The 15,273-nt window shown below is 38.4% G+C and overlaps 2 protein-coding genes across 2 annotated transcripts in view; one reads left to right on the top strand and one right to left on the bottom strand.

The window, feature by feature from the left end:
* capn5a (calpain 5a) overlaps window positions 1–15,273 on the bottom strand; it is a 39,483-nt gene that overhangs the window by 10,488 nt on the left and 13,722 nt on the right. Inside the window, exon 3 of the mRNA XM_088079274.1 lies at window positions 11,555–11,686. Within this exon, the coding sequence (XP_087935400.1) occupies window positions 11,555–11,686 (132 nt within the window). The remainder of the gene's footprint in view (window positions 1–11,554; window positions 11,687–15,273) is intronic.
* Window positions 739–6,405, top strand: ompa (olfactory marker protein a). Its single transcript, XM_042486813.2, has 2 exons — window positions 739–933; window positions 3,678–6,405. Exons 1-2 carry the CDS (start codon window positions 865–867, stop codon window positions 4,107–4,109), a joined length of 501 nt encoding a protein of 166 aa, XP_042342747.1. The 5' UTR covers window positions 739–864; the 3' UTR covers window positions 4,110–6,405.

Raw genomic sequence — 15,273 nt, 5'->3', positions numbered from 1 at the left:
ACCACACACACACACACACACACACACACACACACACACACACACACACACACACACACACACACACACACACACACACACAGTGAAGTGAGTGATATAAATAAATAACTGATCCATTGAGCCAAGACCACTCGAGCTCCCAGAAGTCCTCAGGAAACTCCCAGAGTTCCCTCTTGTACGTCACCAGCAACTCCTGTTGCCTAGCACCCTCACACATCACCCACCTCCTTAACGCCTTTAAAAAAAAAAAAAAAAAAAAAAAAAGCTAAGAGAGTATTTTCATTTGATATTCAGACATTTCAAACCTGATCCACAGTGTTTCAAGATAAATTCTTCCACTGCAGGTACATATTTGTTTTATTTTTTCACCTAAATAGTTCAGACAGATGTTGCTCCTGATGTAAGTAATGTTTTCACAAATGCCCATTTCAAATAGCATATTATAAGAAACAGAGCATATGTGTAGACATTTCCAACATTTTGTTGCAGAAATGTCACTATTCAGCCTTTAAAGGGTTGAAATAAGCTCTCAGGGCTGAACACCAATTATTCTGACTGATGCTGGTTTTTCATTGATCCCACCTCTCCCATTTTATCTGGCTAATCAATGCATCCCAACCAAACTACCCTGTGGGCAGGGGAGGGGGGACTAAAGTGAGAAACCGCCACTCTGTGATGGAAATATTTGGAGAGGGGAGGGGAAACAGAGAAGGCATACGAGCCTATGAGAAAAGAAAGAGAGAGAGGGAGAGAAAAAGAGAGTGAAATGTTAAACTCCATCAGATCTCCGTCTATCACAGTACCCATCCACACAGGCTGGCCTTGCCCTCTGATTCACCCAGGATTATAACCTCCGAGTCGGACATGGACGATGCCAAAGCCCCCTCTGACACTCTGGTGTTGGTGTTTAAAGAAGACCCTGCGCTGACAGAGGTGAGCTTCTCACTTTTAAACTCCTCATCTCGTCTGCTTTCACAATATGTGTGGATGCAGTTTTTGTTTCTACTGAGAGAAAAAAAACATTAAATGTATAAATACATGTTCTTTTTTTTGTGTGAGCCAAAAATGTCTGTTTTGACTGCTGATGAAACTTTAAATATCCTTTAAACAATGAGAGAAGCTTGTGACAAAAAATATATTTTAAATGTAATGCATTATTACTATTTACTTTTTGGAGAAAAAGTTTTTCTCCCTGATTTAAACCTTTGAAACCCAAGCAAATTGGCTTGATTTCTTTCAAAATTATGGAAAGAGGGAAAGGAGCAATTTCACAAAAAATGACCCCAAAAATAGAAAGAAGTTAATAAAAAGATTTGCAAGAACACTACCTGAAACAAATACAAGAAAGAAAGTAAGATAATAATAACCAGGAAATGGCCTCGACTGTGCTAAAATAAAATATAAATAAATACTTATATATATTTTACTGTAACCTAATTTTAAATATATAATTATATAAATATAAATAGAATTTTGTTATTGTTGTTGTTGTTTTGTTGTTTTGTAGTTATTTGGTAATTTTCAAATGATTCTTCCACTCTCTTTTTTTATCTTATTTTATTTATTTTTTATATGAGATCATTTTCTGGTAATTTTTTATAGTGGAAGATTTCAGGCCAAGTTGCTGACTGCCTTTTTTCCCCATATTTTCAAAATAAATTAAAACCAAATTTTCTCATGTTTCTAATGGTTAAATATTTGTGAAAGACGTCTTAAAGACGCACAAGAAAAGTGATGTTGATCCAGGGTTTAGAAGAATTAATGATCAACCTTTATAACGTCTATTCTGAAAGTTATCAATTCTGTGTGTGGTGCTTTGAAAGTCTCTGGTGTAGTGATCAATAGAAATGCTAAAACACTGACTGCTGGCCTGGCACACAGTGGAGGTCAATAGCTCCTGGACTTCAATTTTAACCCTCTGAAACCCACATAGACTCATTCCTGTCTTTTTTAGGGAGACAGGGGATCTTTAGGGGAAGTTAGCAGATCAGTGGATATATGCTACAAAGTGGTTAACATTGTCTGAAAGTTGGGAACCTGAAGAATAATTTGAGATGCCAATCAGCACGGACTCAAGTTTTTCTCGTCTTAAATATGTAATAAATAACAAGCTTTGGTTAGGCACTTGTTCAAACTTTTAAAGTACAGGGTGTATAGTGGCTTCAAACATTGCATTTATGTGTCCATATTAAGCAAAAAACTGGCTCAGCTCTCCATTCACAGTACTTGTTCGTATTGTCTACAGCTAGGGTTTGACAGAGTTTGGCAAAGAAAGCCTTTAAGTATGCAGCTCCATATACGTGGAAACTTCTGCAGAAAGACTTAGAGCTGCACTCTTTGGTTCCTTGAGGCTGTTTCAAAGCACTGTTGCAGGACTGTTGCCAATGTCAGGGTGTATTTTGGCTGGTCTTTTAACTTTCTTGTTTTAATGGTTTACCTATACCATATATTAACATACTTTTCAGTCCTTCCTTGTGGTGACTATATTTTGTGTTCCTTTTGTGTTTTACATTGTTGTTGTTTTTTGTAGTTATATATTTTGATTTTGTATTTTTGTTCCATGTTGCCTGTCAGTAACTTTTGTTGTTGCCTGTCTCGACTTGGACACTCTTGAAAAAGAGATTTCTAATCTCAAGACGTTTTCTGGTTGAATTAAGGTTCAATAAATAAATAAATTGTGATGGAAGTATATGATGGCCATACTAAAGCTGCCCCCTGAAAGTCAGAGATTTGAATCATCAGTTGAAGACCCTTCAATTGACTGAGATTTCAAATCAAGCGGCGTTTTTTTGTTTGTTGTTTGTTTTTTAGCAAGTCAATGTGCTGTGCAGGGAGCTCCTTAGCCTCCAAGCAGAGGACGAGATCAGCTGCCATATAACAGATATACAGAGATGGTAAATAAGAGTTGTTGCCAATTTGATGGCATTGATATTGTTTATAAAGCACTGCTGATGTATATGTTATGTCACATGAGAGGCAAACGCTGTTGTATTAAACACAACGCCTCCTCTGATTCCACGATGCCAGCATTCTGCCAAAAATCACACACTGGAGCAGAAAGATGCCACCGTTGTTTGGTTCTGTGAAAAGGAGTGATAAAACATGCTTGGCAGTGGCTCTATCGCGCTATCTCTCAGTAATAAGTGTTTATGTGTCAGATCCACCTCTCACTCTTCTACAACCAAATATGGTCATTTCTGGCCACAAAAATCCAAGATGGCGATGGCCGAAATGCCAAACAAATGAGAGTCCACAACCAATGTGTGAGTGCACGATGGCTACATCCGTTATTTTTCAATCTATAAAAAAAAATCACACAACAAGAACATGAAGCAGATTTGGGTCTGCCCCCCAACTTCAAGTAATTTCCTTGTCACCTTTAAAAAAAAGCTTGCAATCTGTGGGACATTTCATGTATTTAACCAATTAGCTCACGTTTAAAACGTTTAATGCATACGGCTGGCTGAAAACTGATGTTGATCCAGGATTCACATGGTTAACTTGGATGTCTGAGGCCTTCTGTTGTTGTTCTTTGTTGTAAATTGTTCACATCCCCAGAATAAAAGGTGGTCGTGGATAATCAAACTGGAATCATTTGTTGTACATTTCTCTTTCTCCTCCAACCAATCTGTTCCCTTTCATCCAACTCTTCCTTTTCTCTTTTACTCCCTCCGCAGATGATGCGCCTCCGTGTGTCATCTTTGCAGCGCTCAGGGCAGAAGCGTCAGGACGGCGAGCGCCTGCTTCTCCCCCATGAGGCCGTGTATCGTTTGGACTTCCCTACCCAGGAGCTCAACTTCTCTCGCTGGCACTTCTCCCTCACTGCCCACGGCCGTGTCACCATCACCGGTATTTGTCAACACTGGACCCCTGACCTCACCCACCTGATGACCCGGCAGCTGCTAGAACCCATCGGAACATTTTGGCGAAATGCTGACGATCCGAAGGATTCGCCGCTCAAGTGGCTGGAGGCGGACATGCAGGAGTTCGGCGAGCGGATTGCTGAGCTGGCCAAGGTCAGGAAGGTCATGTACTTCCTGTTTGCTTTCAAGGAAGCTGCGGAGGCCGCAAATGTCAGCTGCTCGGTAGAGTTCACACTAGAAAAATGACTCTTCACTATCTCTCAGTAGAGTCCTTTTAGAGAAGCACCACAATATTTTGTTCAGTCTTTGACCTTTAAAATACATCACAGTAGAGCTGAAAGATACTTTAAATCTCTTCAAATAAAAAAAATACATTGTCTTAAATATTCTCACAAAAACTCATTCTCTGAGTCTCACTTTTACTTCTAACAGCAATGTAACAAGAGCATAGTTCCACTTTCTCTGTGCACATTAATGCTTTTTTTGCCACATTTCATTCAAACATTTTGGCACAAAGAGCAAACTTTTAACATCGCCTCGACAGCCAAGTCACAATTTTATATATACTTACAGTAACAAGCAAATTAAGTATTTTTGAAAAAACAAAGGGCGCACATTTAATAAAAAAAAAGATAAAACAAGTATAAATTAGAGTTGTCAAGAGTTATGATAAATTGTCAACTGTTCGGAATATCTTTATTATGTTGATCTATGGATACATTTTGCTATTCATTAGTTTACTGCACTACGCACCAACCAGGTCTGGTGGGAGCAAGCTAGTGGCACCGCTCATTCTACGATTACCGCTCATAACGCCATCCTGACCAAACAGTGTTGCTGTAGAAACACTGTGCCCAACCTCCGGTCTTCCCCAGGTCACCCCAGTGATAAGTGGGTTGGTGGGGGGAGGGGGGTGTTAAGATTATTTTTATGGCTTTTTCCCCAGATAGGACAGTTTAAGCGTGAAAGGGGGCGAGAGGGCGTGACATGCAGCAAAGGGGTGCAGGCTGGAATCGAACGCTGTGGTAAAGACACAGCCTCAGTAGATGGGGTGGCCGCTCTAACAGGTAAGCTACCGGGTGTCCTGCCATTTATCAGTGTTGACAATAACCCCTTTTACACTGCCTGTTCATGAAGGGGAATATTGCACCGTTATGCCACCTCCCCGTTCTGTATAAAAGTTACAACCACAGAATGTGGGACAGAGTGGTCTCACCTTTAAACTGCCACAGGAGATAGCATCAGTGCAGAAATGATCTATGTAAAAACTTGGAAGCCAGTAAGATAAGACCATGGGCAGGATGGGTGTGAAGTTATGACAACATGTTATGAGTGCAGCCCACCACTTGAGATTTAAAGCAGCTAGCAGTTGTTGGTGTCTAACTAACAACAGCAAAAAAAATGTTTCCATTGCAGTTTTGAAAAAGATGGCTTTTTTGAATTGCCTGAAACACCACCTCTCAGAGCATAAAAACGTTTTTGCAATAAATGGGAGTTTTTTCAAAACTGACATGTTTCCATTAGGCTTATTTTATATAGGCAATTTCAGTTTGCGCAATTTGAGGGTTAATGGAAACCTGCCTACTGTTATCTCTGTTAGCACTGTTAGCTGCAAACTGTAAGCACGGCTAGTGGTGCTTATATAGTTAATGATGCTAAAAGGGTTTTGCAGCTCAAAATGAAGCCACTTAATCTCAGACCGGACTGTAAACGTTAAGTCTCCACAACAGTTAGCAGCAGTAATCGCTGACTGAGTGGTGCCAATTAGCTAGCTCCCACCTGATGCAAGTGGTGCCAGTGCTGCGCAGCCAAGCCTAATGTTAGCTAACCATTGGAGACCGGAGGTTAGTTGCAGCTAGCTGGCTGTTTATCAGCAAAGCCAACAAAAAAATAAAATAAAAGACAAGACAGTTATATCATAAAACATTTATATTTCACCACCTCTAAATGACTGGTGCTTTGAGATAAGGCGCAAAAGCTATCTGAGTCAATGGAGCAACGGACTAAGAGTAAAGACCTCTTTTTGTTTCTTAATTACTAACCAGTTAGTTACCAGTTAATGGATATTGGGCAAGCAAAAGCAAAATTAGTCGAAACTGACCTTAGTAGTATGAATGCACTTTACTTAAACTAAAAATTGGTCATCAACATAAATCATCAATTAAAAAATATTTATACCTTCACACAGAAGTGTGAGCATTCTTTACATTTTTTTTAACACAATAGTGTCTGATGATGTTGAAACTTCATAATCAAGTGAAATTTTTGAAGTTTTATAATTAAGAACTTTTAAATACGAAACTCTTGCTCTTGTAAATAGAACACACCTTCACTGATCAGCTTAACATTGTGATTATATGTGTTTAAGTTAAGTTGTATTTTTATCTCTGAAGCCTTTCATCGCCCGCAGGAGAGGCAGCGACAGTAGATGCAAAACGAGTAACAGTGAATGGAATATCAAATGTTCACATTGCATGACTGTCAGCCTGACACAAAACAGAGATCAATGGGGTGACATCTATTAAAGATCGACTGAAAGCTGTCTGTGTGTGCTCATTGGTGCTGGTTGTTACTGGACAGAGAAAGGGATGGTGGGAGGGGACGAGAGGAGAGGAGAGGTCAAGTGATGTTCATATGTAACGCTGCCTTCATGTGGTCCTCACACATATCATATTTACCCTATTTACAAGTTACAAGCACATGAATGGTTCTCCAAAGTCGTAATTACCAATGGGAAATTGGGAAATTTCGATGATATCTGAGATGCCGAGTTGTGGCATTTGTGTGACGTTTCAGGGTAGCAGAAATGGAAACAGTGTCAACAATTGACAGTTAAAAAAATATATATATTTGGTTATTTTGTTCCTGGTAGCTATCATTTACTTTAAGTAGTTGCACATTTTTTTAGCTTATGCATCTATTAGCTGTCACAAGCAAGCAAACTTTTAATTATAAAGCAACCCAGGCGAGCATACGAACATTGACAATAATGTAATTTTATAACACCAGTTGCCGACTTGATGTCATAAATGCATAAACAAAAGTCATTGATTGGTCAATATTAAGAAACTTTTTTATCAATTCACATGTTAGATATCAGTTTTGATCACATGTTAAGCTATATGGTATTAATGTTAACTGCTGTCCATGTAGAGTGACCTCGATTAAATATAAGAATATTTAAAAACATTATATATGATATATAAAACTTAAAATAAAATTAAATTAAGGTGAAACAGCTATCAACCTCTTGTTTAAACACTCTTAGCATTAAAATGCAACCCGTCATCTTTGTAGCTTCCATGTTGTTCCCACTTCACGACCTCAAAGCATATAAACACAACAAAGTCAGAAGAGCAACTTTCCAACTCTAACTACGACCTTCTAATATGAATGCAGCATTAATCCCAAAATCACAGATATGCCCCAAAGGGCTTTAAAATTAAACACTCGATTTAGGAGAAGAGGATGTATTTGCAGTCCTCATCATCCTCTCATCTCTTGATTTTGAGTAAAAACAGTTATTCAGACCGTTAAATGATAAAAAAAAAAAAGGTGAAAGAGGAAGAGAGAGACAAAATAAAAAGAGACAGAGAAAAAGAAGAGAAAAGAAGAGAAGATGAGAAAATACTTACCAGAACACATACAGTTTGTACTGTTGTGTTGAGCCCCCCCCATTTTGGAATAAAATTTGCTCAGAGTTCCAAGGTTTAAAATACTTGCGATAGGCGCCTGAAAGCAGCACAAGACAAGTGATTTCACTCCAGGTTTCAAAGGGTTAACAAGGAAAGTGCACTCAGTTCAAATATTTGATGCCAACTGGATTTTTAACTGTATTGACTTTGACTGTAGGCTACAGCACAAAAAAGCAGGAAACTATCAAGAAAAAAATGGCCAAATCAAAAAAAATCTACAAGTCTAAAAAAAATCTGTCGAGCAAAACTCTAAAATGCTCTTCTAAAATGCATCGGGTGTGGTATGACGCCAAGCGGCATACGGAACAAAACCAGGTCACAGTTGTACCGTGGAGAACTGCATCCCATGGCATTATCAAGATGTCCTTGAGCATACAGTCACAAATGTGCACTTAAAATATGAGGCTGGTTGGTCCAATAGTTTGCAAGATAAGCTGCATAAACACACACACTCACATACAACCAAACATATGATCCCCTCCAGGTTTACGCCAACAAAATGTAGTCCTTTTTGTCCTTAAGCTGCCTGTGTAGTTTGCCTTAATCACACTAGAGGTTTAATAAGGGTTTGTTTTTGGACCATTGATGTGTGTCAAGACAACTGGCTGCTCCACTGAGGCAACAACCCCGTAAGCAGAAGTTAGTTTCCCTTCAGCTGATGGAAAACCGAAAGCTGCACAAGACCTTCGAGACCAGGCAGGAGGGATTTAGTAACCAACAATGGAAAAACACACACACACACACAACCGTGATTCCAATAATACATTCTTATCATGTTTACAATACGTACATCTAATTATCTGAGTGTCTTTACTCTAGTGCTTATTCTGACATTAAACTCTGAAAAATAATTAACATTATAAGAGGCCATTTTATGAAGCTATATACATGTAGAGGTGAAGTTATTCCTCTTCCAGTGGTCCACCACAGGACCTCATTTGGGAAACTAGAATTACCGCTACGCTTTTGTATGCCTCCGTGCGCCAGTCAAGTTGCACTTACAGTTTACATCCACATCTGTGAAAACTTCGACACTTTGCACATCTTGCTCCCGACAGCACAGAAGATCAGCACAGTTTCAAGGTGGACACCCAAGAAGATTAGTGTCACTATTTCAGTTTCTGACCAAATGTCTCCCCTTCTGATCCTGAGTTATGACACTGAGTGACAACAAGATAAGAATTTTTGCCGAATATGTCGCAGTCAAGTTGACCTTTTGGATGTAAATTGTCAGCACTTTATCATCATATCTTCTTTGACCTTTATGTGAAATTTTGTCATATTTAGTGTATGAATTCTTAGTTATGAGTTATGGCCAAAAACATGTTTTGTGAGGTCATGGAGAACTTGACTTTTGACCTCAAAATTCTAATCAGTTTGTTCATTGAGTCCAAGCGGACCTTTGTCCTAAATATAAAGAAATTCCCTGTGGGCCTTCTTGAGATATCAAGTTCAGCAGAATAAAATGGATGGATGGACAACCCGAAAACATAATGCCTACAGTCATGGCTATCTCTGGCGTGGAGGCATAAAAATATGAATGGTCCTCAATGGCTAAAGACAAATAATTTTTTTGATCTCAGAGCTTGCTGAAGAAGAAACATCTCTGATTTATCAACGCTGCACAAATTGAGTATAAAACTGAAGGTGGACACCAGGGTACAAACATTTGGTAAAGCACGCACTGTGATGAGAGGGAAACCAGGCAAATGTTTGGGGCCCCAAAAAATATTCTGGTAAAGGGGCCTCAGATGGCCACTCTTATTGGCACATTTTGCAATGACAATTAAATACATCTTTAAATATCCCATAAAGGTGCTAAACAGTGCACAGCTGCTGACCCAAAAAACCCCTAAGTGGGGCCCCTTCAAACGACTGTATGACGGCTCCATGCTTAAGTGAGGTTAAAATATATCAGATACGGGCACTGCCATCTTGCACTGGTGATGTCATTAAGAGACGGTGTCTGCATAGTAGTGATATCCGCAGTGGGGGAGTTCCTGCCAAAACACTCGTCAGACCACTCACGAGCGGCTTTTACAGCTGTTAATCATGGCTGAAAATCCCCTTTTTGTAGAATTTAATAATTATCATTAATTTTAATTAAAACTGAACTTATAAGAACAAAACACAAAACACAACCATCAGGGTGATGAGAACTACCTTCAGTGACAGAAACCATAATTTGGGAAAAATTCATCGGGCGTGTACTTTGAGTTTTTAGACACCAGGGGGCGATCCAGATTGAAAAGCTCTGGGGGAGCTGTCATGTCCATCTTTATATACAGTCTGTGGTTAGGAAAGTCAGTTAGCTATTTGTAACTGTCATTCATACAACATTAGGTGTAACCATCAACACAACAAATCAGACCCTTGATGGGTTTCTTTGCCTGGGGCCATCTGTAGATCCCACATCACACCAGTCCACACATCCTTTTACTGGCTCTTTGTGAAGTAGAGAGGACTTCTAGATACTCCTGATCACATACAAGGCCCTTCATGGTTATGCCCCTTCATACATGTCCAGACTCTTACATCTTTAAACCACCTGAAGACCACTCAAATCATCCCGCTCCCTCTGCACTTCCAAAGATTGTGCTTTTGCTGTTGGGGACTCGTCCCTCTGGATCTGTCTCCCCTTTCTGTTATCAGCTGAGTCTGTAAACTGCTTTAAAAAAACTTCTCAAAACCCATTTCTTCCAAACAAATACAGAGGACATGCATAAATAACAGCCCCTATAGGGGCTGTTATTTATGCATGTCCTCTGTATTTGTTTGTGTCCTTTCTGTGTATGACTGTGTATAAAGTATGTTTGTTATTTTTCTGTGTCATGTGAGGTCCTTTAAGACTTTCTTTTCAAAGGTATTATCTATGTAAATACAATTCACTTATCTGTGCATAACAGGGCTGTTAATCAAGATTAGTGGTGCCACCCTGTGGATGAAAGATGTTTTTTCTTGGTTGCTGCAGCATCCAGTTCAAGTAATCTGCCAGATGGAACTGTGCAAATTCTTTACGTTTATAATAAAATTATTTTAAACTATGATGTTGTATAATGAATTTTAATATGAAAACTGGCGTTTTGAAGAGGCCTTGAACCCATTTCACCACAACCAATTAAGTATGTGATCAGGGTTCTCAAACATTCTCGTGGACAATCTTAAAAAAACTTTTCCATAACTTTTCAAGGACCCATAATAATTGTTTTTCCAGACATATCAGATTCAAACTCTCATCATACATCATTTTCACGAGCAGGCAAACATGAAGGGAGAGAGGGAACACTGGAAGAATATACAGAAACATATGTGATGGTAAACAAAACAAAAGGTTATCCTTGAAACATTACTGTAACAATTTCCTTATGCACAACAAAATTCCATGACTTTTCCAAAACTTTGTGCATGCGTGTGTGTGCGTGTGTGCATGTGTGTGCGTGTGTGTGTGCATGTGTGTGTGCGTGTGTGCGTGTGTGTGTGTGAGTGAAAAAGGGCAGGGACTAAAATCACTTGGATTACACAAAGTGTCACAGTACACATAAATCTAGTGTAAACACACACCTGGTCACACAAATCTGACTGCCATATACTTGCAAGCACACATGCCCACACCCATCAACGCACACACACACTCCTAAACACTTTTATTTCTGTGTGTGCATCCTGCTCCAACTGCTGCAGCTCAGCCGGTTTGATATAAGTCTCTAACTGCTGTGCTGTAATAAACAATGCCATGAAACATGACTTGGTCCTTAAGGATGCTGTGTTCATGGAGTTAGTCATCTTGTTGAGCTGTTTAGTTCATTCTGTTTTTGTGTAATGTTGTGTGACTTTGCAGGTTTTCCGTTGAGTTTTATGATTTTTGATAGATATTATGTAAATATATTGCATATTGTGTGTTGTAACTGCAAGGAAAATAGTTTTTGCTTTAAAAAAGTCAAGATACCAAAACTAACTGCCCAGAAAAAAAACATGAACATTGTGTCTTTGTCTTACCTTCTGCCACAGAGCCTCCCTGGAGGCAAGACTTGAGCAGGCGGCAACAAACCAGCAGTTTCCCAGCTGGCCTTGGTGCAGGTCGTGGGCACTGATGCCGTTCACAAACAGATGGGGGTCGCTGCATAACTCCTAGAAAGATAAAGATTATAATCAGTGTTAACTTTTCCTTCAACATGGTGATCTCTGTGGTCGAGGACTTGCTCCGTAATAACCAATGAAATCAGCCTACAGAATGATGAAAGCCTCATAGGTCTTGTAGTTAATAATACTCCTGACCTTGACTAAACCTCTGAATGGCGTTTCAGGCCCCATAGACTGTTATACATGGGCACAAATGATAAACAAATGGCTCCTATGTTCTTTTGAGGGAAAAAACTTACTTTCTTATCAATTTAGGATTTCTAGAAGTTTATTTACATACCGTAAGCTCCTAAATAGACATTTCTGTCTGTGTTGTTTTTCCCTCATATTCACACAGTCGGCATAATGATTTACTCTCCTTTTTTAAAGCTCCTTGAAAAATGTTTTAAAATGAATGTTTGAAATAGTTTTCTGTTATATTGTCATGTACTTTGAATTTGGAGTATATAAGGCATCATGTTAATGCCCCATTGTGTTTTCCAGTTAATTTGAAACTTTTTTCAAAAAAATATTCAGGAAAACATGAAAATCGGATTGTTAAAATGAGATTACTCAATGACGGATGTGATTACAGTGATTATGACCGTTGCTAAAAACTTTCAAATTAGACCATACATGTACATGTACTAAAAATGGAACCCAAACAGCTTTCAATTTACTTTGGGTATTTCTTCATTTTTATGTAAATAAATTTTATGTAAATTTCGGTGAATTTTAGAGGAGTTTAATAAGGTTAAAACTATATTTCTATTGTCTGCGGTTAACCTCCAGCTGCTGAACGAGAGCCACCTACAGTAGAAAGATGTTGGGCAGACTGGGCAGCTGCCAGTTGAGGATGAATGTAAAGGATAGGGCGTTAGCCAGGGCACCCACTCAACCATCAGTAGGTAAATACAGGGTAAAAAAAACAACCTCCGATTAAGTAGAAATCGCTTCTGAATGTTCAAAGAAAAACAAACCACAGCCTTGAAGAGCAGCAGACTTTCAGGACAGCAGCCAAATGATAGGACAGGAATAAAACCAGTGGCACACACCCAGTAAGACCAATAACCATGTGGGGACAGACGTACAAAAAAAAGCTCACTTTCACAACATGTTAGTGCTCAACAAACAAGATAACATATTAATAAGTGACCTTCAGAGGTGCAGGTAGGCAGATTTAGTTATATTTTGACTGAGCAATGCTAGCCATTTCCTCCCATTTCCAGTGTTGATGCTAAGCTAATCGGCTGCTTCGTGTTTAGTATCAAGATATGGGTAATGTCAGTCCTCTCAGCCATAAAAATGTCAGAAGATTCTTTAAAGTAGCTGTGACAGAGCTGTTTTTTTTTATTTTGTTTTGAAATATTGTCTAGTATGTGTTGTCTTGTCACACGACAAGCTGACAGATGTAAGTAAAGAATCTTAAATGCCCTTTTAGGTTTGCATGTATCTTGACACTGATGTGTATCTTCCTTTTTCTTTCTTTTAAATCATTTTTTATGCACAGCTGGTAATTTTTTATGTATCTTACATGTTGTAACTGCACTGTAAATAGAGTATCTTTAAATAAACAAATCTTTACAAGAAAAGAATCTCCTGCCCCTCGCTGCCTCTGCATTCTCAAAATTAGAGGTCCCTATTTTAAGTGCACATACTGTATATGCCCACACACATACACGCCACTATAAATGTACTCATATGTTCAACCACAAGAAAGACACACTGAGAGAGATGAAATAGTCTGGGTGGTTCTCTTTTATACACTGTATTTATATTCCTCTATTCTTACTAAACACACACAAATCATTCAAAATTTGGCTTGTTCACACACTCAGACCAAACTAGAAGCACCATCAAAACGCTGCATGCCTCCACACTCCAGTCACATTGCACTTTCAGTTTATATCCATGTCTGTAAAAACATGGATGCTTCACACACATTGCCCCCCGGTAGCACACAAGATCTATACAATCAGCACAGTTTGGAAACCCATAATAAGCGTCATCAATTTAGTATCTGACCAAATGTCTCCCCTTCTGTTCCTGATGACACTGAGTAAAGGCCAGAAAATTGTTTTTGCAGTATATTAGGATGTCAAAGTGAAGCTGACCTTAATGTCATCACTTCATTTTATCCTATGAGACATTTGTGTGATACTTTAGTGTATGATTTCTTGTGTTATGGCCAAAGACATGTTATGCCAGGTCACAGTGACCTTTGACCTATAATAACTAAATTCTGATCAGTTCATTGTGGAGTCCAAGTGGACCGTCAAATTTGAAGAAATCCCCTCAAGGTGTTTTTTAAATATGGCATTCACATATCACTTTTTTCCACTAACATTTAAATACTAGCTTGTACATTGTTATGTAGCATAAGGTACATATTTGTATTTTTTGTAATATACTTTGTATATACTTTTACACACTTAACATACTTATTTTATACATATTTTACATCTTTAAGTTTTTTACATTCTGGTGTGAGACTGAAGCATTATGCACATATTTTTATTTTATACTTTTACAAATGCACTTTTTAAAATTTTATATCTGTATTTATATCTTTATTTCATTTTATATTTTATCTTAACTCTTACTTTAATACTTTTTGTTTCTGCTTCAATATTCTCTCCAACCCAAAAACAAAATGCCTCCAGTCACCGCTTTCGTCAACAAAGAGGCATAAAAACAATTAAGTCGACAGCCAAAATGCCGCACTCGAGGCTTCAAAACGGGTATAACATATTATTTTAATGTGAAACTCACAATAAGGAAACATTGATTGTGACAGCAACATCAATTGTAACAGTGTACCTAGTGGAAATAGCATGTACTTTCTCTGTATGCCAAAGATGGTTAAAAAAAAAAAAAAAAGACGTCATCAGGTGGTAAATAGCAAAAGTGACAAATTCCAAGGCAAAAGCCCAAAATGACACCCAGAAATAACACAGTGCATGTTTTTATGCTTTCATGTCTGTGTGATAAAAAACTGCAATTTAAATGGGTTTCAATTGTGCATTTTTAGCACTTTACACAGTATGAATGTAAAAAAAATTGTTAACACTTTTAGACTTATTGTAGGAGCTGAGCTGGAAGTTCCAAAAATACACAACCTTGCCAGATTTTAAGCCATATGCATGAACACAGCCAAAGTTATTAAAAAATGAAGAATGAAAGCCTGTAAAATGCACCAAACAGTTCCTAAAGGTTAAGTTCTACATTCAGCTTGGGTTGAGACATGGTAAAATTCTGCCGTAATTGGATGGATTATACTGTTAAAAGCATCCATTCACTGAGAGGAGATTAAAAATTATCTGTAAAAATCAGTAGGACAGTACAACAGCTGTTTGCAGCTTGCAGCCCACTCTCTCTCTCTCTTTCTTTATGTCTCTCTCTCGGTGGTAACATGCTTCCTGCGTGGGCGACCAATGTCAGGCTTTATACCCACAGTCTTCATCCTGTGGGCCAATATAGTCAATATAATCAAGGCCAAACACTTAATGGAACATAAACATAACACAGAAACATTTTTTAAATTATAGATAAAATAGAGAATGTAACCCCTGGAACGTCTCACTCAGTTTGAAGGA

Source organism: Plectropomus leopardus, chromosome 6, assembly GCF_026936395.1.
Source record: "Plectropomus leopardus strain MGB_pleo_1.0 chromosome 6, ASM2693639v1, whole genome shotgun sequence".
Classification (NCBI taxonomy): domain Eukaryota; kingdom Metazoa; phylum Chordata; class Actinopteri; order Perciformes; family Serranidae; genus Plectropomus; species Plectropomus leopardus.
This window is presented reverse-complemented; position numbering and strand designations above follow the sequence as displayed.